Source organism: Mustela nivalis, assembly GCF_964662115.1.
Source record: "Mustela nivalis genome assembly, chromosome: 18".
Taxonomy (NCBI): domain Eukaryota; kingdom Metazoa; phylum Chordata; class Mammalia; order Carnivora; family Mustelidae; genus Mustela; species Mustela nivalis.
This window is the reverse complement of record NC_139037.1, coordinates 54,554,301-54,576,532: the sequence shown is the minus strand read 5'-3', so window position 1 is coordinate 54,576,532 and position 22,232 is coordinate 54,554,301. Positions and strand designations below refer to the sequence as shown.

Here is a 22,232-nt window from a genome sequence, read left to right as displayed (position 1 = left end):
TTCAGACATGGATGGCCAAACCTCTCCTAGATGGGCCCTCCTAGATGACTCCTGGGCAAATCTCAGCAGCCCTGCCAAGGCTATACTAGATTCTGGATGCCAACCTCTGGACCCGCAGGGCTTCCCCTTACCCAGCAGTATACTGTCCTTGGTGCTGAAGACCAAGGTGCCTGCGTGCCCTTCCCACCCAGCCCTGCTGACCACTGTTCTTGGTGCTGACTATTGCTCTGCACCTGCATATTCTCCCGCTGTCTTTGGTGCTGAACGTCTCCCCATCCAGCTACTCTTCCACTGTCCCTGGTACTGAATGTCTAAACCAGAGCTAGCAGGATCTGGTACTTTTATAAGCCGACGGCAGAGAGAGGAAGTGTGGACACGGGTGGCCGGTATTGTCACGTGCTGAAACAGAGCCCAGGCCTAACTTCTTAGGCTGCCCACATGTCTGTGAAGGAACGGATGAATCATGGTGTCCTGTGCACTGTGAGTATTTTCTACAGGTCAGACTGTGCTGAGTGCTGCGTACCTGACTCCCCTGAATCCTTCCACAAGTCCTGAGGTAGGTGGAAGAGATCTCATCCCAGGGAGAACATAAGGCTTATGGAAGTTATTAAGCTGCCCACCCAACACACTGCAGTGATGGGATCGGTGTCTGACCCCAGGCAGTGTGACTCTGGAGCCCATGCTCTTGTCCACTGCAATGGATGTTATTGGATATGCCCGAGTACTGTAGAGGCCTTGGTTCTGCTGGACGCTGCCTCCCCCTCCTTTTTGTTCCCTGCTGGGCTCTGAGCTTCTGCCCCACCTTCTGGGGTGCCGGGCCAGTGCTGCATTCTGCTGACCCCCAGACTCACTTCTGTTTCAGTTTCATGATATCCTCAATGTTGGGAAGGCAGTCTGTCCATGGCAGTATCCCGTAGAGCCATTTCAGCAAACAGTAGCCCAGGGTCTGGAGGTCACTGCGGCGGGATGGCCCTGGGGAGGCAGGGCAAGAGGAGGCAGCTCAGTCCAAATGCTCCACGTACTGACACCTCCACTCTCTTTCTCTGACTCAGTGCACTCAACCACCCAAGCACACAGGCTCTAATCTGTTCATTCACTTTCTCATTTACCTGCTCTTGTGCCCTTATGAGTCTCTCAATTACTCTCATTCGCTCTCTCAGCTGTCCCTACATTTCTGCTTTTGCTAGCTTACTTCCTTATCTACTTGTCTTTTATTCACGCACTCATCCATTCAATAGGTTCTCAGAGCTCTGTGCACCAGGCCCCATCCCACATTCTTAAATCCCAGGCAAGAGTTTGGTTGGCTTCCAACCCTTGACAGTCTAATGGAGACACAGTATGGTGTGGGATTACCTGAACTAGGGCGGTGGCAGAAAAGGGCATGAGGGAGCCCAGAAGGATGGGCACTTAACTCAGCCTCAATGGAGGAAGGTAATGGATCCTGTGGGATTTTTTTTATGCTTCTTAAATAACATAATTTAGACAACAATGTGTGTAAGCATTAAACAAGCACTGAGAGTTGACTGTGCCAGACCTTCTGCCACTCAGTGCTGGAGGCACAGGCACCACCCCTTTCCTGGGGGGTGGGGAGTCTGATGGGAGGACACAGGTAGACCTGTGGATGTATACAACATCAAGGGATTTGGGAAGGAGAGGCCGAAAACTCCTCAAGGAGTTTTCTCTTCAAAGTACTCTCTTCTTACTTACTGTGTGTACTTTCCTTGGATAATCTCATTCCTCTCCCAGGGCTTCAGCTGACAACTCCTGAGATTCTGCTGATATGTGGGTCTGCATCCAGACTTACTCCTGTGCTCCAGATATGGATAGCTAGTATCCATGCCTCCTTGACAACCTCTCCTGAATGACTCTTGGACAACTTTTACATTCCCAGTCTAAACCAGATCTTGAATCTGACCCCTGGAACTGCCAAGTGTTCAACCACTTGCTGTCCTTGGTGCTGCCCTACAACTCACTAACACAGGCTGTCCGTGGTTCTGAATCCTTATTCTAGCTCCCTTAGTGTGATTCCTGTGTCTGGCCACCTGCTGTCTGCAGCTATGAAAACCTAGAGCCCGGGTGCCTGGGTAGCTCAGTTGGTTAAGTGTCTGCCTTCGGGTAAGGTTATGATCCCAGAGTCCCTGTTCAAGCCCCACATCAGGCTCTCTGCTCAGTGGGGAGTCTGCTTCTCCCTCAGCCCCTCACACTGCTCTTGTGCACTCTTTTACTCTCTCTCTCTCAAATAAATAAATAAAATCTTAAAAAAAAAAAAAGAAAAGAAAACCTACAGCTATCCTTGTATGAGAAGCATATCTCCATGGTCCTGAATCCCTTCTCTGGACTCTTACCGCATCCCTTGTGCAGGTCAAGGCTCATGAACTCAAGATCCCCCTCATGTGGGCTCCTGCTGCCTTCCACGTAGGCCACGTGTTTGCCACCGGGGGCATAGCGGAAGGTGAAGCCGTAGCCTGCCAGTGTCACCTGTGTGGACATGGGGAGAAGCCATATAGTTTGGAGGTTAGGAGCTTGGATTCTAGAGTCAGAGAGTTCAAACATGGGTGCAATTTGAAACAACTGAATGCCAAACAGTACAGAAGAGCATGAAGTGAAAAGAACCCAAACCAACCACCTTTAGTCCCCAACCCACCACTCAGAAGTAACCACTAATAGTCATTTCTTTTTTTTTTTTGAAAAGATTTTATTTATTTATTTGACACAGAGAGAGAGAGCGAGCACAAGCAGGGGGAGCAGCAGTGGGAGAGGGAGAAGCAGGCTCCACACTGAGCAGGGAGCCCAAAGTGGGGCTTGATTCCAGGACTCTGAGCTGAAGGCAGACACTTAAATGACTGAGCCACCCAGGTGCCCCTATTTTATTTAAAAAAAAATTGATGGATTGATTAGGGAGGGAGAGAGTGGGGAGGGGCAGAGGGAGAGCGAAACTTAAGAAGACTCCTTGCTTAGCTGATGACCCTGAGATCATGACCTGAACCAAAACCAAGAGTCTGATGCTTAACTCACTGTGCCACCCAGGTGTCCCACCCTTGCACTTTAATAGTGGTTCCAGGCATTAAAATTTGGAGCCAGATAGCTATGCCTGAAGTTAATGAAGTTCTGGATTTTTCCACTCAATGGACAAATAATTTGTAACACCCCCTTATACATTGTTCTAAAGCCATGTTAAGTTGGGCTTCTGTCATTTGCAACTCTAAAAGTAATTAGAATTTATTTAAAAATGTTATCTAATCAGTACTCCACCAGGAATGTATATTTAAAGTTTTATCACTTGACTACTACAATCAATGCTGTCAGAAACATTTTGTACATATATCTTTGCACAGTCCTGTGAATATATGGATAGGACACATTCCTAAAAGATGAACTGTTGGATCAAAAAAACCCCAGATGCATTTAAAATTTTGACTGCTGTATCCAAATGGCCTTCCAGAAAGGTTGGCCAATTCACACTTCCAACAGCATATAAAGAATTTCTGTTTCCTTACATCCTTATCAGCAATTCTTCATTCTTTTAAGTTTTATCCACCCCTAAAACAGGAAGTTTTAATTTTTCAATTTCTATGATTATGGACATTATTTAGGAAGGCTGAGCAACTTTTCACATGGTTAGCTAACCTGTGGGTTTCTTATTCTGTGAACTGCTTTTCCTAACCTTTGTCCATTTTCTACTAAGTCGTTTAAATCTTATTTATTCAAAGGAGCCCTTTGCTTATGATGGATAGCAATCCTTTGTCTGTGGTAAGCATTGTGAGATACATGGAGGTTTTGCGGCAGATGAGATCCTGGGCCCAGAGAGCCCCTGGGGTGGAGGGGACCTGGCTATTACCTGGCTCAGGTCCTCTGGATTCACAAAGATGTTCTTAGCTGTCACATTTCCATGGACGTACTCATTCTCATGGAGAAACTCCAGGACATCCAGCTGGGGGAGAAAGCAAGCATCTCCATGATGATGAATGGAAAGAAGTTCTGAGGCAAAGCCCAGTGAAGGAACCTCCACAGTTGGGCCTGGGGCCTGGAGGCGCTACTTGTGACTGGCAGGGGGAAGCGCGTTTAAACCTGATTCTCAGTGAAGCATTAGGAAGCCCGTTCCCAATGACATACCTAAGCATGTCTTCTAACTAGGCTTTGGAAAAATCAGCATTAAAGGTAGTATCCGTTTTCCACCTACCTCTTCCGGCTATTCCTCTATTGACTGTGAACTCAGGAGGGGAAGATGTTGGTTTCTTATTGCCCCCCCCACCCCCACCCCGCCAAAACTAAAAAAGCAAAACTCAACAGCCACTTACACCAAAGACTTCTCATTTCTCCCAAAGAGCAGAAATATGTTTAGTTAAGCAATCTGTATTTCTTATCCCTAGCTATGATTTCTTCGCTGAGATCTAGACTCATACACTGAACTACCTGGGTGTTAGTTACATCCTGAATATATCCCGAAGCCCACCTTGACCCCAAGGCTTACCTGTTCACTAGGTTCTTGTTCTACAAACTCTCTGTCCCTACAGCCCATCTCCTCAGGCTTGTCCTCTCATGCCAACCTTACCTGGCCTCCTTATCACATCCTCCTGTCCATGACCATGTGCCCCCAGGGTCTTTCTGTACCCAGAGATGATCCTAACTTTCTTCTGCTCCCAATCCTCCCATGGCTCCCCAGTGCCCTTACGACAGAGTCCTCAGCTTGGTGTTCTGTGTGATTGGTCACCATTGACCTCTCCATGCCATCCTTACCTTACCCTCTCTCCCCAGACATATCAGCACAGAGACCTTCAGGACACACCTAACAGGTCACTCCTTGGCCACTCCCAGCCCTCCAGGAATTTAAATTGGGTCTTTATATCGTCCATCACAGCACAGGGATATTTCTTTCTTTCTTTTTTTTTTTTTTTTAAAAGATTTTATTTATTTGTCAGAGTGAGCACAGGCAGACAGAGTGGCAAGCAGAGGCCGACGGAGAAGCAGGCTCCCGCTGAGCAAGGAGCCCGATGTGGGACTTGATCCCAGGACGCTGGGATCATGACCTGAGCCGAAGGCAGCTGCTTAACCAACTGAGCCACCCAGGCGTCCCAACACAGAGACATTTCTGTTCAGAGAACTTTCATAGCTTGTGAAACTGTTTAATATCATTCTCCCCCACTAGACATAAAAACTATACCCCTGTTACTCCTGGCCCCTGGGACAGTGTCTGACACCCAGCTGTGACCTGATAACTATTTAATAAAAGGATGGATGGACGAGGGACTAAATCAGTGAACAAATGCCTTATGCTCCCTCTCCCATACACACCTTTGCCTAAGCTGTATCCTTGGCCTGGAATATTCTCTCTGTGTATCTCCTCCACTCCCACTCCACCCACCACCTTGCCATTTCCCACTCGTGGCTTATAACCAATCTCCACCAGGAAGCCCAGTGGAGTCCCTCATTTTGAGGCTGGGTCCCCTTCCTCCAACTCCCACATGGGAATGCTTATCTCTCTGGTTCTAATGGCCCAGTGTTCATCTGTTTTGGTCAAGTGCTAGCCCCCAGTGGCCAACAGAGGGACACACAGGCTGAATGTGTCAGTGAAGAAACCAGCGGATAATCTAGGACCCAGGTCCCCATCCCCTGGACAGGAGCCAGCAGCTGCAAGGTACCTACCAGCCGGCAGGCCATCTGGAACACAGACTTCATCGACAAGACGTGCTTCGGGTTGTCATCCAGGACCGACTGAAGGCTCCTCCCCAGCATGGGAAACACCAGGAACCTGGAAGTATCCCAGGGAGAGGGAGAGAGGACAGGGCAGGGGGGGCATGAAGAACAGAGGCTGGACTCTGGCTGGGTGGCTATAAGGTCCCGGTCCCGGGCGAGAGCAAGGGTTCCTGATTGTTAGGGGACCAGCCTGGCTCAAATATGGGGAGAAGGAAGCCACGGACCGGCTCCAGGGGCCCGGGCACATGACATGGAGAGAAAGAAAGGGACCAGCAAGGTGGCTGGCAGGTGAAGTGACTCACCTGTACCTGTCCTGGTGAATCCCAAAACCAACGCAGGTGGGGATGGCCAGGAGGGGGGTCGAGTTCAGCTTCTTCCACTTGTTCACTGTGGGAGAGGGGCGAGAGGTCAGAGCCCCCGTGGTCCTGGGGCCCACGGTCCCTTCTCAGGCAGAAGCAAAGAGTGCCTGAGCCCAGCCCAGACTGCCAGGCTCCTGGTCAGAGATATCACCTCTATGGGCAGGTGACAATGGGGTGGTGAAAGGGTGCTCATTGCTGACTTCTGACTGTAACCTACATCTGCAGGGGACAGGGTGAGCCCAGCTGAATGCATATACAGATCTGGTGTGGAAGGGACAAGGACAACAGAGTGACCTCTGAATTCACATGTGTCACTGGTAAGATCAGGAAATGTCTCAAGTGTCATGGCATCAACCAGTGGTCTGCCCATCTCCCAGGATCTCGTCTGGATGGTATAGAGCCAGTAGCGTGCTGGTAAAAGTTTAATGACTGTCTGTCTAGGGAAAGATAGCACTAACTGGTCATGTTTGCCGATTTTTTTGGTGTCAATGCTTCCAACCACAGCCCATTTCAGGCCATGGGTCTGAGATCATGGAATGTGGAGCTGGAAGAGACGCCACACGCCATTCGTATGGCATTTTCACCAAGCAGGTACAATGGACGTGAGCAATGTGTTCCGGGCGGCCCGCTGCCCACTATGTACCTAGAAAAACGATTAGGAAGTGATGAGTTTTGAGGATCTGAATATTCATTACTGTTCTTAACATAATGTATTTGATTGTAAGATGATGTAATTAATTTTAAATAATGACTATGCTTAGTAACTGCCTTGTGGTCCTGAAAATTGAACGCTTGGCTCAGAGCTGGTACAGCTGGCCTCGGCCCATGCTGTCTGTCCTCTGAGGCCTGACAGATGACTGGGCACATCTGGGCCTGTAATGTTATCCCCGCCCTTCCCACCCCTTCAGAGGGAAGCTGCTGTTCTGACCAAGCTAGAGGCCCTAACTCTCTCCCCTTCGCCCATCTCCAGGCAAGATACCTTGCAGAGGCTTGGCGGCCCGCTGGAAGAAGTTCTGCTCGTTGAACAAGCGCCCATCCTTGGCATCCTAGTCAGGAATGGCGGGGGAGAAGGCTGTCATGGCAGAAGCTCTTAGACAAGGTTGTCACTGGCCATGCATCATCCCAGGTTAACGCCAGCAACCACCACCACGACCCCCACATCAGAACTAAATTCCCCAGGGTGCTGCATGTGAACACATGACTTCTCATTGCCCAGATTCCTCTTCTTTTATGATAGGATCCACAGGTTTCCCTAGGCCTGTGGCCTTCAGTTAAAAACTACATTTCCCAGCCTCCCTTGCAATAAGGAATGACCCTGTGACCAACTTCTAGCCTATAGAGATGTAAGCAGATGAGATGGGAGTGACTTTCAGGTTATGCCCTCAAAGGGCTGGGCAGGCTCTCCCTTTCCTCTTCTGTTCCAGGTGGCTGGAATGCAGCGGAGATAGCAGGAGGGGGGCAGCCATCTCAGCCCATGAAATGGAGGTTATACACAACTAGTACAGCTGGCATCTTAAGAGCACGGGTTAAAGAGAGCTAGGTTCAAATCTCAGCACTGCCATTCATTCCTTCTTTGTACAAAACACCTATTATGTGCTGAGTATTCTACTGGCATTGAAGATACAGAAGTGGACAAAGCAACTTGTATGCTGGGTGCCCCTGGGCAAGTGATCAAGTCCCCATTTCCTCATCTGTTAAATGGGGGGAACAAAGGAACTATCTACCAGGCCTGCTCGTGAGACTCTTAGCCCTGGGTTGGGCACAGAACAGGCCCTCTCTTTCTCTCTCTTTTTTTTTTTTTAAGATTTTATTTATTGATTTGACAGATAGAGATCGCAAGTAGGCAGAGAGGCAGGCAGAGAGAGAGGAGGAAGCAGGCTCCCCTCTCTGCTGAGCAGAGAGCCCGAAGTGGGGCTCGATCCCAGAACCCTGGGATCATGACCTGAGCTGAAGGCAGAGGCTTTAACCCACTGAGCCACCCAGGAGCCCCTTTATCTCTCTTTTAAAAAAAATTATTATTATTATTATTTTTTTTAGGAACAGGCTCTCAGCAAGCAGGTGCCGTTACTCATATGTTAGCCTGGCTCTGGAGTCCACTCACACAGCCTCTATCTAGGACCACAGGGTGGGAGGTGGGGGAGCACCTGGACTGGCTGCCCCGGTGTTTTAGGGGTGAGAAAATCTGCACAAACGAAGGTAAGAAAATGAAAGTCACCTATAAGTGCAGCTCTCAGGGGTAATGATGAGGCTGCTAACTAGGATGATATACTGTTATAGGCTCTTCCTCTCTGGGAGGGACGCCACTCGCCTGCCTGGCTGCTTTCATGTTCTTGGTTGGCTTTCCCTCTGGGCTCCCCTCAAGTGCATGTTTCCCATGTGCTAAGGTTGTGTATGATTTCATGGACTCCTCAGTGAAGGGACCCCATCTCATTGCTTGTCTGATGGGCCCCAACACCCAGCACAGGGATATATAGCAGTGCTCAAGAAATACACGCTCTAAGACAGGCAGGTGGGTCACACAGTGTGGGTATTAGTGGCTCCCTCACCCAGTTGAGGAAACTCAGCCCCAGGAGGGAAGAAGGCACCTGTCCAGACTGCCCTGTGCCAGAACTGGGGTGCGGGGCAGACCTCACGGCAGTTTCCGAGTCCCCTGTGATAAAGAACATGAGGCTGGAGGGAGATGTGCCTGGTCTGAGGTCCCATGGCTGCCCACAGGCCAAGACCGAACTCTTCTGCCTGTGCCAGCATTCCAAGGGGCCCTGAGGTCATTGGTGCACAAGCCACAGGCCCTCCCCTCTTGGCTCTGCACCCCGGGGACACTCACAAGTTTAAGCGAGAACATCTGCTTCTGACTTGACTTGCAGGCGAGGGTGGAGAGAGCCTCAGCTGTGGGTGGACAAAATGAACCAGGTTATCATCTAGAGAGAAGGCGAGTCACGGTCCTTAAGCTTCCCAGGAATGAGCAGCACTTTTGCTTCTCTGGTTCCCTGGGGATCAAGTACACTCTTGGCTTTCAAGACCCCTTCCTTCCTACTTTCAAACAGGCTCTTTTTTTTTTTTCTTAGTTAATATTCAGCTACACAAAGAGGGTTATTGATGAGAAGGTCTGCCTGCTCTCCTTGGAAAGGCTTGCTTGCAAGGGTGACCCCTGACTGGTGTCTGGGAACCTGGGTTTGAGGAGGGTTCCAGCATTCTCTAACAATAAGAGGAGGGCTCTGTGCCCAAACTATCATGCTGAATAGATGCTTTCCTTGTAAGAGTCTAGAATTTGGTACATTCCAGGCAGAGTGCACCTATGTAATGAGTTTCCAGTAAAAACCCTGGGTGCTGTGTCTTTCAGGAGCGTCCCTGGTAGATGACATTTCACACATGTTGTCACACTTCCTTGTGCAACCCGTGTGACTCCACAGGGAGAGGATTCTCGAGGCCGATGCTGGTCCCCCCCGGACTTTCTCCCCATTGCCTGTGCTCTGTGTCCTTTTGCTGTAATGAATTGGGGGACAAGAACAGCTATGGACTGAGGCTTGAGGATGGGTCCTCTTTGTGAACAAGTGAGCCTGGCGGGGTGGTCCTAGGGACCCCCAACACACCAGCTATTTGCATTTGTTTACACGTACGGGTAAGTACAGATGTAGAACCCCTGCGAGGAAGGACTTCTTGTCCCAGCCCCGTCCCCTGGGGAGTGCTGTCCCAAGTAGCCTTCAGCACCTCAGGGGTCCCCAAAGCTGCAAGCCCAGGGTGGCCCATATCCAACAGGTTTTCAAGGGGGATGTAAAGGCCCATCTGTGTTGGGTCAACACAGAACCATGCTCAAAGACCACTTCTGCTTCAGAGCCCCACAGGGACAGGTGAAGCTATGGCTGGCTGCACCCACCTCCCACCTTCTTCTTCCCCTCTTGCTCATAAACACCCTTCATGTTTGTGCCATTTGGTTCGGTTACAAACCCCGTACTAAGAGTGGGCTTTAAAAGCTCATGGTTTCCCTTTAAGGTCTTCTACGATGTTACTATTACTGCTCTTGCTGTCATCATTAGCGCCACCTAGTGGAGGAGATGAGAGTGGAGGGTCAGAGAGGCCAAAAGACAGAGGAGGCCACTGGGCCACCAACTCTCTGTATGACTTTGCCTGAGGCGTTAGACTTCTCTGGGCCTCCGTTGCCAAGTCTGTGAAATAGGAATGACGAAGCCTGCCCCCGGGGTCGGAAGCAAGGCTCAGATGGGCCATAGCTGAGCATCAAAGCTGGTTTCCGCCTTCAAATCCACCACTTGGTGAACCCACCCGGCCCCACAGCCAAGCACTAAGCCGGGCTCACAGTGGGTGCTTGGTGTGTGGCAGCTTTCAAAATATCATAATTGGCACAAGGACCCACAGCCAGTAAGTGGCAGGACTGGCCCTGCCTTATCATCCAGAGCCCATGAACTAAAACAGCATAGTTCATCCCTGCGGCCCTCCGAGTCCTTCCTTTCTCTGTCTTTCCTACCCCTTCACCATCCAGGTTTGTGTTGTCTAAGATGCTGAGCCGAGGGACAGGGAGGTGACAGTTACCCAGAGGTCACCCTCGCTCTCGAGAAGCTCCAGCTGGAGCAGGGTGGGAGCCCAGGGTTTGCAAATTCAGGGTCAAAGGTGACCTGAGTGGGTCCTGTAAGAGGGAAATGTGTGAAGGGCTGAGATCTCAGGGGGCAGAGGGGTCCGTCCCAGCTGCGGGAAGGGGGCTTGGGGAGATTGTCAGCAGGTGTCTGGAGCGGACTGTGGCACCTCTCACGCATACTAACCGGGCTCCCAGAGTTCCCACGTGGGCAGGTGACAGGTACATGCCTGGCACTCAGAAGCAGGCAGGAAGAGCTGGCAACTTACATACATCTCTTGCACTTCTCTGCGGATTATGAAGGGCTTCTCTCTTCCTCTCCTCTAATAGCCTGGGGAGCCAGCTGGGCCATTTGCATTATAGAGGGGGGCTGACAGAGGCCCAGGACGGGTAATGCACTTGGCCAACTGCTCCCGTAGAGCCTGGCTGTCAACCCAGGGCTCCAGACTCTGGGGCCTAGGGAGACCCCTGTCTGATGCAGACCTGATATATGGAAAGTCCCTATGTGCTCCCAAGGCTGACAAGGGCATAGCAGGTGAGCAGGCGGAGGCCCCCGACTACCAGAAGACTGGTGATGTTGAACCTGGAGCAAGAAAGCTGCTCTGAGATCCATCATGAGCAGCACAGCGACAGGAAGCACTTGTACTGTGCTTGTTGCTTTCCTCTGCATTGGTCCACCTGTGCAGCTTTCCCAACAATGACCTTTCGAGGTCACTACTACTCTTATCTCATTCTGCAGGTGAGGAAACTGAGGCACGAGGTCAGGACATCACTTGAACCCGAACGAGGTTAGACAACTAGCTGCCAGCAGAGACAGGAGGATAGCCCACAAGGTCTGGCTGCACCGTCCCACCTCCCAGCGAGGGGAGGGCTTGCTGGAGACTCTGGGCACCCCGCGCCCCTACCCTCACTGCCAGGAACACCAGCATCCTGATGCTTCCTGCTCCTGTTCCTGGGTTTCTAGCCTCTGAGTCTTTGCTTATGCCCCGCCTGAGCCTGGCACGCCCATCTCTGCCCCAACCTCTCTGTTGTGGGCCATTTGAAAGGTGCTTAATAAAATCACAGTGTTGGGGTCCCTGGGGGGATCAGGTGGTGGAGTGTCTGACTCTTGGTTTCGGCTCAGGTCATGATCTCAGGGTTGTGGAGTTGAGCCCTACTTCGGGCTCCATGCGGGGAGTGAGCCTGAAAGTCCCTCTCCCCCTCTCCCTCTGTTCCTTCCCCACTCATGCGCGTGCTCTCTCCAATAAATAAAAAAAAACCTTAAAAAATAAAATACAATCACAGCACTTCCATGTGACTATTAAACTGATGTGTCTGGGATGGCCTGACTCAGTGGGTCTCAATTTCCCCCATAGGCAGCAGGCAGTGTCTGGAGATAGTTTTGGTTGTCACGGTAGGGGGAGGGGCTGGGTGCTACTGGCATCCAGTGGTTTTTCTATTGGCGTCTACTGGTTCTCCTGGATTGTTTTGGGGAGACAGGGAGGATGATGTCATAACCCAGGAGCTGATGAGGAAGAGAACGCCCCCTCACAGGGCTGCTTGAGTAAGGGAGTGAGATGAGCTGAGTGGTGGGATGAACCAAGCAAGGATGGGGGACAGAGTGGGCCAAGAGTGTCATCAGCCATTTAAAAAAAAAATCGCAATTCTGGCTGTTGTTTAATTGTTACTGGCTTTAACTACAGGACATAAAATTGCACCATTTCGGGGCACTTGGGTGGCTCAGTGGGTTAAAGCCTCTCCCTTTGGCTCAGGTCATGATCCCAGTGTCCTGGGATGGAGCCCCGCATCGGGCTCTCTGCTCAGCGGGGAGCCTGCTTCCTCCTCTCTCTCTGCCTGCCTCTCTGCTTACTTGTGATCTCTGTCAAATAAATAAATAAAATCTTTTTTTTTTTTTTTTTTTTTTTTTTTTTTTAAAGATTTTATTTATTTATTTGACAGAGAGAGATCACAAGTAGGCAGAGAGGCAGGCAGAGAGAGAGAGAGGAGGAAGCAGGCTCCCTGCTGAGCAGAGAGCCCCATGCGGGACTCGATCCCAGGACCCTGAGATCATGACCTGAGCTGAAGGCAGTGGCTTAACCCACTGAGCCACCCAGGCGCCCCTAAATAAAATCTTTAAAAAAAAATTGCACCATTTCTTGACTGGTACAAGCTCGCAGAGGAGAAAGGCGATGTGGCTGGTGGGTGACACAGCCCCAAACAGTGCAAACGCACTCCACAGCCCTCACCAGCCCTGTTCCCCGCCCCGACAGTGGCCCACGCCCAGTTGGCACTTCCAAATAGAAGACTTCCCATCAAAATCCAGATTTCTGGCTTTTCCTGAAAACTTGGAAGATCTCTGGAGCCAGATCTCTGGCTGGTTAATGACATCTCTGGGATTCACGTCCCTCCTCTAGGACATGGGGACAGTGACAGTGCTGGCACCTGTGGTGAATTAGGAAGTACAAAGCAAACATTCGGCCCCATGGAAATGTGTACCCAGATGCTCAGGGCAAGGGGAGTCATCACAGCCCAAAGCGGAAACAATCCACTTGTCCACCAGCCAACCGGTAAATGGAGAAGCTGACATGAAATACACACACCAAGAGAGTATTGTTCAGCTACAAGACAGAATGAAGTTCTGACACACACTATGATGTGGAACAACCTTGAGAACATCACACTGGGGGGAAGAAGACAGATGCAAAATCTGGAACGTCCACAACAGAGAAACCCAATGAGACAGAGAGCAGATTAGCGGATGACCAAGGCTGGAAAGTGTGGGGTAGGGGGAAAGTGAGTGCTTTGGCACGGGGTTTCCTTTACGGCTAGTAGAAACGTTCTGGAACGAGATACAGGTGATGGCTGCACAGCACCGTGAATGGACTATACCCCACTGAACTGCAGACTTTAAAATCATCAATTTCATGTTACGTGGCTTTTATCTCAATTGAAAAAATGACCAAACCTCCCACAGAGTGCTTAGAACACAGTGTGGCCTTGAATAAGTACTCGATAAACATCAGGTTGGTTAATACTAACACTCCCAGCACAGTTCTCTTTCTCTTCATTGTCACAAGGTGTCTGACTCCATTTTTTAAACTTTGACAATGCCAGTGTCTAAGCCGGGTCCTGCCTCTTCTTCCTCTCCGGCCCCACATCTGGGCAAGCTGATAAGCAAGCCTGAGGACAGGGGGCTCCCTCCTTTGCTGCCATGGGAGATGCAAATCACGGAGGCCCTGGCCCCAGGACAGGAACCCTCACTCCAGCCGCACCCCTCAACTGAACAAAAACCCAAACCAGGTGCCTTTCCTTCCTCTTCTCAGGGAGGTGCAGACCTGCACTTCCCAGAAACCTCAATTATGCAAGCAAGTAGTCATGCATATCCTCCATCACCAAACTACATTTTTTTGGGGGGTGCTCCCTGCCACCACTGCAGGATAGATAGAACATTTGTTGTGATCCCTATCATTCAGCCGCCCTGGGCCTGTACTCCCCCGCGACAGAGGTAGAGGAGGGGCATGCCTCTTTACACAGAGCACATGCTTTCCAGTTGGCCACAGTCTCCACCATTACCAACTGCTCACTCTTGGACTCCTGTACACATTTACTCGATCTGCCCAGCCCCTATGGGTGGGGAGTTCTGTAGGCCCAAGTCTAAGAGAAAGTTGTCCAGAGGCAGGTCTGCAGCTGGGAGATGGTTTCCATTTCCATTCCCAGAAAGGGGTTCCATTCCCCTTGCCCTGGTTTGAAGACACCCTGGTTCAGCCCAGCCCAGGGCCTGCTGGCCTGTGGACACTGTACCTTCATAGAGAATGCCCTGGTCATCCCTGGTCTGGAGGGGTCCCAGCTTCCAGTGCCGCCCACTCTTGTCTGTCACCACCGCCCCTGTGGGCAGAGCCTCAAGTGAGGTTGTCACCCGGCTCCGCTTCAGTGTCTGTGGGCTTCTCTTCGTCGCCTGCGGGCTTCGCTTGGTTGCCTGTGGGCTGCTTTTGGGGGTTGGGGGTCTGCTCCAGGACCCTGCGGAATGATGCTCAGATTAAAGAAAAAGCAGCATCTGGGAGAACACAGTTATATGGGTAATAGGACAATGCTTGCCACTCTGCTCATTTATTCATTTGCTCATTCAACAGATGCTTCCCAGGACCTTTCATGAGTCAGAGCCTCGTGGGATAAAGCTGGAGATCCAGACAGGACTCAGACCTGGGCCCTGTCCCTTGGGAGCCCTTAATTTGGTGCGGGAGGCTGATCTGGACATAGTTGGTCAGAACTGAGTCTGAAACAGGGCCATAGAGAGGAATATGAGAAAAAGATTTTTGGTGCCTTGAGAAGTCAAGAGAGGCTTTCTGGAGGAGGGGACATTTGAGTTGGGTCTTGTTGGATGAGCAGAATTTTATGAAGGAGAAAAAAGACATTCCAGATACTCAACCAGAAATATCCCAAACCAGGCCCTGGCCTTGTGCTGAGTATAGAGAAGCTTCAGAAATTTGTTAGACCAAGACCCTGTCCTTGAGGGGCTCCCAGTCTGGCAAGAGAATGGGATGTCATGGTCAGGAGAGAGATGTGGACACAAGAAAGGATACTGTCTAATGCATTCTTCCCACCCACCATCCACCTAAGGCATAGAATGGCAAGAGGCAGAGGGGTCTGGAGGATAACAGGGGATGGAAGCAAGGCACCGAGGGCTGAGACTTTAGATCCAAGGGCCACCTGGGAGGGAGATGAGCACAGGGTCCTCAAGACTCCCACACTTGCTGGCAGGCACCAGGCTTATGGAGATGAATCTACCTGGTCCCTGCCCACACAGGACTGTCAGTCCAGCAAGTGAGGCAGAAAGGATGAGGGCCCCAGGCAGGGTAGAGGATGCCCGAGCAGGGGAACGAAGCCCGGAACTCTGTCCAACAACCCGCCTTTTCCCCATCGAGTCAAGCGGGATTGACCCCAACTCTTACCTTTGGATCTCACAGTATCTTCAGACCCAGAACTGTCACCATCTAAGCAGAGGGATGAGGAGGGGGAGGTGACAGAGCTGGACCATTTCACTTTCTTACAAGGGATCTCAGGACTGGAGTTGCTTTGTCTCCTTGAGCCTATAGAAAGGGAGACCAGACACAAACTGGGATTACAAAGCCTCTTCTAGGAACCCCTAAACCAGGAACTCTGAGGGCACATTCGACTACTCTCTTCCCTTGGACCCCCAGAGCCAAGTATTGGCTTGTCACCTAAATATCTAAGCAAACTTCCCTTCATTTTAGTTATTTGCTTTTCCTCCTTGGGTCTTGGCGTCTCTTGTGTGTCTTCTATTGCTTTGTCATTCTGCTTTCTTCTAGGCAATTTCTTTGAATCTATCTTCCAATTTGCTAATTCTCCCTTCAGCTTTGTCTGGTCAGCAGTTAAACCATCCAGCAAGTTTCTGGTCACCATGATGATGTTTGGTTCCTTTTCAAATTGTTTTGGTTCCTTTACAATTCTAACTAACTTCTGCTTCTTCACCATATTTTGAATTTCTTCTTTTATTTCTTTAACTATGTTAAGTGTGTTTCGGACATATTCTCATCTGTTAATTCTGAGGTCTCTGGTCATCGTGGGTGTGATTTTATAGTTTGTTGTTTGTCCTGACACTGGTCTTTTCCTGGTGTCTTTTATTTTAAAGATTTTATTTATTCATTTGAAAGAGAGCAGGAAAGCAAGCAAGAGAGCACAAACAGCAGAGGGAGACGGAGAAGAAGATTCCCCACTGAACTGAAAGCCTGGTGTGGGGCTCGATCCTAGGACCTTGGAATGGTGACCTGAGCTGAAGGCAGATGACCAGTCAAATGAGCTACCCAGGTGTCTTTCCTTGTATCTTTTGATTGACTGGGAGCTCCTGGTCCTAAGAGAATTCTCTAAGGCAGAGGCAGCGGGAGAGAATCTTAAGCATGCGCCACACCCAGCACAGAGCCTCATCCGGGCTCAGTCTCATGATCCCAAGATCATGACCTGAGCCAAAATCAAGAGTCAGATCCTTAACTGACTGAGCCACCTAGGCGCTCCTCTAAGATCTTTCTTTCTTTCTTTCTTTTTTTTAAAGATTTTATTTATTTATTTAACAGACAAAGCTCACAAGTAAGCAGAGAGGCAGGCAGAGAGAGAGAGAGGAGAAAGCAGGCTCCCTGCTGAGCAGAGAGCCCAATGCGGGGCTCGATCCCAGGACCCCTGAGATCATGACCTGAGCCGAAGGCAGATGCTTTAATCCACTGAGCCACCCAGGTGCCCCGTGTCTTTTTTTTTTTTTTTTAAAGATTTTATTTATTTATTTGACACAGAGAGAGAGAGAAAGAGATCACAAGTAGGCAGAGAGGCAGGCAGAGAGAGAGGAAGGGAAGCAGGCTCCCTGCTGAGCAGAGAGCCCAACGTGGGGCTTGATCCCAGGACTCTGGGATCATGACCTGAGCCAAAGGCAGAGGCCTTAACCCACTGAGCCACCCAGGCACCCCTCTTCTTCTTCTTCTTCTTTTTGAAAGAGAGAGCATGAGTATGAGTGGGAGGAGGGGCAGAGGGAGAGAGAATAGAATCTTAAGCAGGCTTCTCATGCAGTATGGAGCCTGACACAGGGCTCCATTCCAAGACTCTGAGATTGTGACCTGAGCCAAAATCAAGTGTCAGACACTTAACTGACTGAGCCACCCAGGCGCCCCCACTTTCCACAGAGATCTTTTCAAAATGCAAATCATATTGTATCTCCCACTTGGTAGAAACCCTCCACAGCTCCCGACTACATCAGTGATTACTAACCTCCTTACCCAGGGTCTACAGAGCCCTACCTATCTACCCCAGTCAAGATGTCTGCCTTTATTTTTCCTACATGCATGGCTCCCCCCCACCACATGGCCTTTCCCTTTACCGTGCCCCAGTGTGTGGAACTTTCATGACTCCCTCAACTTGACCCCACTCTTCACTTAGCTAATTTTTATCACCCCTTGGTTTGGGCTCAAATGTGACCTACAAGTGAGGCTTTCCCAGATCCCCCCCAGAAACAAAATTCTTTTCAGTGGGTTCCATGATCCATCCATTTCCCTTCTGTTATTATATGCTCTCCTGGTAGTTGCTTATTCAATGTCTGTTTGCCTTACTGACTTTCAAAAGCTCTGAGAAACCAGACACCTGGTACGTATTGTGTGTGTTACTACTTGTCTGGGACAGACAGCACCTAGGTACACAGGAGGTGGTCCAGGTGAATGAATAATGAACTGAGTCCTAGGTTGGCATTAGAGAAGTCCATGGTTAAAACTCAGGCTCTGGGGGCACCACTGGTTAAGCATCTGACTCTTGGTTTCGGCTCAGGTCATGATCTCAGGGTTGTGAGATCGAGCCCCAAGTCAGGCTCTGTGCTCAGAACAGAGTCTGCTTGAGATTCTCTCTCCCTCTGCCCCTCTTGCTCATGCTTGCACACTCTCTCTCTCTCACTTTCTGAAATAAATAAATCTTAAAAAAGAAAAAACCAGAAGCAAAACCAAACCCTCAGACTCTGAACTCAGGTGAAGGTAAATACTGTCAGCAACTGTCTGGAATGCAGACACGACACCGGAGAGGACAAGCCATCTTGAAAACTCAAGGCAATAAGCATGGGGGGAAACCCTTCTGTTCAGAATGTCCGAACAGAAAGACGGGGAGAGCCTGGGTCCCTATGGCATCGGGGGACCCCATTCCTCCACTGGACTGGTCCCTGAAGACTTTTTTAGTATGAAAAGTAAACCCATTCATTTAAAAAAACCACACACACACACACACACACACACACACACACACACACACACACAAACTCTTGAGGAAGCATTTTTCTGTTACTTGCAGCCAAATGCAATCTCAAATGATAAAATGAATGTCACGTATGCCGATTTCCTTCTGTGGCCTTCAGACAAGCTCGCTCGCTTTGATTTCTCAAGGCAGGATATGCTTGGGCTTGCCATTGGCCAGGATCTACTGCTGATATTTCACTCATTCAGTCCATCAATTTGTGAGATTTCTCAGAACCCAACTCTGCCAGGTCCTGAGAGGTAGGGCACTGAGAGGAGGGGACGGACGGGGCAGGGTGGTGGCTCAGGAGGTGGCAGAAGTGGGCACCGATTTTGAAGGGAGAATGGCCAAGATTTGCTGGAGAGCTGAAGTTGCTGGATGGGAGAGAAAGAGGACTGAAGGATGGTGACTGCAGGGTCTGGTCTGGGAAACCGGATTACACGGTTGCCACATATACTGTGATGCAAAGTCTACGGAAGGGATAGATGGGTGGGTGAGAGTCACATCAGGAGCTCAGCCCTGGGCATGTGTGGAGATGCATATGGGACACACAATAGGTGCAGCGGGTGAATACATACACATATGAATTTGGATTTCAGGGGAGGAGTTCAGACTGGAGACAGAAATGTGTGAGTTGTCAACTTTAACGGGGCTGATCAGATGCCAAGAAACTGAGTGTAGACTGAGCCTGAGTCCCCAGGCAGCTCTGGGATCAATGCAGCATCAGACAGGCTGCAAAGGTGACTGTCCTCCCTCCCTAAATGCATGCACACACGCATCATCCCTTGAAGGCCTGGTTCTTACCTCGGAAGGATGACGTACGCGGTCTGACAAAGGTCTGGGACCCTTCATGCTCTGCTAAGGACAAAGGTTTTCCGCAGTAGGGGCAGAACTTGAATGAGGCTTCAATACTTTTGCCACAGTCTGGACAGAAGGTGAACATGCTAGAAAACAAGAAGTGGAGGGAGGGAACAGGAAGCTGAAGGCAAAAACCAAACGCACCACCAGTGAGTCGTCCCCTGCGCTCCCTGTGGTTACCAGACTGGAAGAGGGAGGAAAGTTATCCTGTTGGAGCAGACTGTCTTAGGAAGTGGCCACTTTGGAAATGAATTCCTGGCCCCTGGATTCAGCCTCCAGCCACTCCTCTCTCCCTTGTGGCCTGGGTGGGAGGGTGATGGGTGTGTGGGTGGTGGTGGTGGTGGTGGTGAAAAGCAGAAAAATGCAACACGGTCGTGCCTCTGAGTCAACGGACATCATGTAGGAGCTCTGCTCCAGGCGTGGGAGCACGGAGGGTTTTCTGCCATCATCTGTGATGTTCATTTCTTGGAACCCACGACAGGGACGGGAGAGAAGGTGAAAGCTGGCCAATCACCCACATTCTCCCCCACACTTCTCGGACACAAAACCCCCATCCCAAGCAGATTGGAGCCACGTGACTAGTTCTGGCCAATGGCATGTGAGTGGAAGTCACTTCCCAGCTGAGGCTGTGAAAAGCTGGAGTTCCTTCTCCATCCACCAGCCTGCATCTTGGAGACTTCTGGGGGTGGCATGCTCCGGGGGGGCATAGCTGCAAAATGGAGGAGGGTGGCCTGGTCCACATTGGAATCTCAGGATCAGCAAATAAACTTATGTCACATGAAGCCACCAGGGCTTTAGAGTTGGTTAGAGCTATGCAGTGGGTCTCATCCTGATGTACTTAGTGAGACACTGGATTTCATAGCACTGTCCTCCAGGCCTTGCCTGTCTCTGGAATATTCCCTAAAACTTGTCAAAATCAAGACCAAAATCACACATAGAACCCACTACAAAGGAGGACAGGGCAGGAGTATTCATTTGCTTGGGCTACCCTCCCTAAACACCACTCCCTGGGTGGTTTCAAGGACAGGAATTAATTTTCTCAGAATTTTTGAGGCTAGAAGTCTGATATCGAGGTGTGAGAATGGGGTGCCTAGGGGGCTTGGTCTGTCACACATCTGACTCTTGGTTTCCACTCAGGTCATGATCTCAGGTCCTAAGATTGAGTCCCACACCCCTGCTGAGAACAGGACCTGGCCTACGGAAAGCCTTTTATGGTAGTGGATGTTATTACTGTATCACGCCCTGTGTCCAACTTATATTTCAGTTGTTAATGTTTCCATTTCTCCCTTTCTCTGTCCATAAGTCCTGAGCCTCGCAGGCCTCCCCATTTCCTCTTGGTGCTGACTTATGGAATTCTAGTGCTTGCCCTTGAAAACCCTATGCCATCCAGACAGTGAACGAAAGAAATCTCAGCGAGAGGGGACAAGGGTTCCTCCTCCTGTTGGTCTGCAGAAAAGCAGAAACCATTTTTTTCCTGTAGGAAAGAGTTGCCCTTCCTTCATTTCACACAAACAAGTGGTGTACGACACCAGACACCAAAGACTGTCGCCAAGTATCCTTTAGCCTCCACGAAACCTGTAATTCTGACTGGTTGTGTCACTTGATAATTTGTTGTCCTCATCATGACATTTAAAAGGACATCTCTACCTTCTCGAAGGTACAAATACTGGTGAGTATTTTTGTTAAGCTGGAGAAGTCACCTCCACTTACCCTTTCTCCCTTTAGGCCACAACAAACCTGAAGCCTTGGTGTTGACATCAGAGCCACAAGTTCAAGATTGCCTAGAGGGTGGCTACCCTAAGGAGCTGTTCCAGACTTTGTTTTTAGTGAGAAAATTGTATTTGGGTTAAGCCACTGAGATTTGGGGGCTGCTGCTACTGCAGCGTAGTCTAGCCTCAACAGACTAGCATACTAGAACTTTACTAGGTTACTTATGAAACGAGAAATATGAAAATCCGGGCATGCCTGGGTGGCTCAGTCAGTGAAGCAGCTGCCTTCGGCTCAGGTCATGATCGAGGGGTCCTGGGACTGAATCCTGGAACAGGCTCCCTGCTCAGCGGGGAGTCTGCTTCTCCTGCCCCCTCTGCCCCCACCCCTGCTCATGCTCTCTCTAAAAAATAAATAAAAATTTAAAAAAATGAAAATCCATGGCATTTTTAAGTGGCTTTGCTTTATGTGGAATTTTCCCCAGTGCCAAGTGCCTTGGTTAAAGATGGCCTCTAGGGCGGGGCAAAAGTCTAACTCAGTGACCCTGCCATGCCCATGATAACCTTCCTCCTAGGAGTGAAGTCTGAAAGTAGCAACATGGAGGAGATGGAATAGTAGCAGGTGTTGATGGGGAAAAGGCCTTAAGGGGCATGTCCCTGAGGGGATGGTACCTTTAAGGGGTCACGGTCTGGCCCTCCGATTCACTGGGCTGGCAACTCCATCTTAACAGTATCCTGTAAGTGAATGAAAGTGGAGAGGTTGACTCAGGCCCACTTCACATATAAGGTTAGTGTTTATTGATCATTGGCAACATAGCCAGCGTGTGCTAAGTTCATTCATTCATTCAGTAATCATTCACTTGAACGCCTGATATGTGCTGACCACTGGGATACAGCAGCAAAGGCAACAAACAGGCTCCTGACCGGAGAAAGCTCACATTCTAGTGTCAGAAGGGGACATTAATAAACAAATGAGCAACAGTTTAATAGGTCAGATGAATTTAGTGCTATAGAAAACGCTCAAGAAATACGGATGGAAGAAGGGAGTTTCCAAGTGAAGTCACCAGTTGAAGATCACATGGCTAGGACTTAAACCCAAGGCTCCAACACTCAGGGGTCTTTATCATTCATTCACCCATTTATTTTATTTATTCAACAATATTTACTGAACATCTCTGTGTTAAGAATTACGTCCATCGGGGCACCTGGGTAGCTCAGTGGGTTAAGCCTCTGCCTTCGGCTCAGGTCATGATCTCAGGGTTCTGGGATCAAGCCCTG

At 49.9% G+C, this 22,232-nt stretch overlaps 1 protein-coding gene across 4 annotated transcripts in view; it reads right to left on the bottom strand.

Annotated features, from left to right (window-relative positions):
• Nucleotides 1–22,232, bottom strand: part of VRK3 (VRK serine/threonine kinase 3) — a 33,808-nt gene that overhangs the window by 10,793 nt on the left and 783 nt on the right. For all 4 annotated transcript variants that reach the window (XM_082710214.1, XM_082710217.1, XM_082710216.1 and 1 more), the window contains exons 2-12: nucleotides 21,627–21,689; nucleotides 19,195–19,334; nucleotides 15,567–15,704; nucleotides 14,419–14,634; nucleotides 8,878–8,939; nucleotides 7,033–7,099; nucleotides 5,997–6,081; nucleotides 5,644–5,749; nucleotides 3,839–3,931; nucleotides 2,346–2,478; nucleotides 852–972 (exon numbers count right to left, since the gene is read on the bottom strand). In XM_082710214.1, coding sequence (XP_082566340.1) covers nucleotides 852–972; nucleotides 2,346–2,478; nucleotides 3,839–3,931; nucleotides 5,644–5,749; nucleotides 5,997–6,081; nucleotides 7,033–7,099; nucleotides 8,878–8,939; nucleotides 14,419–14,634; nucleotides 15,567–15,704; nucleotides 19,195–19,333 — 1,160 coding nt within the window. In that variant the 5' untranslated portion in view covers nucleotide 19,334; nucleotides 21,627–21,689. The remainder of the gene's footprint in view (nucleotides 1–851; nucleotides 973–2,345; nucleotides 2,479–3,838; nucleotides 3,932–5,643; nucleotides 5,750–5,996; nucleotides 6,082–7,032; nucleotides 7,100–8,877; nucleotides 8,940–14,418; nucleotides 14,635–15,566; nucleotides 15,705–19,194; nucleotides 19,335–21,626; nucleotides 21,690–22,232) is intronic.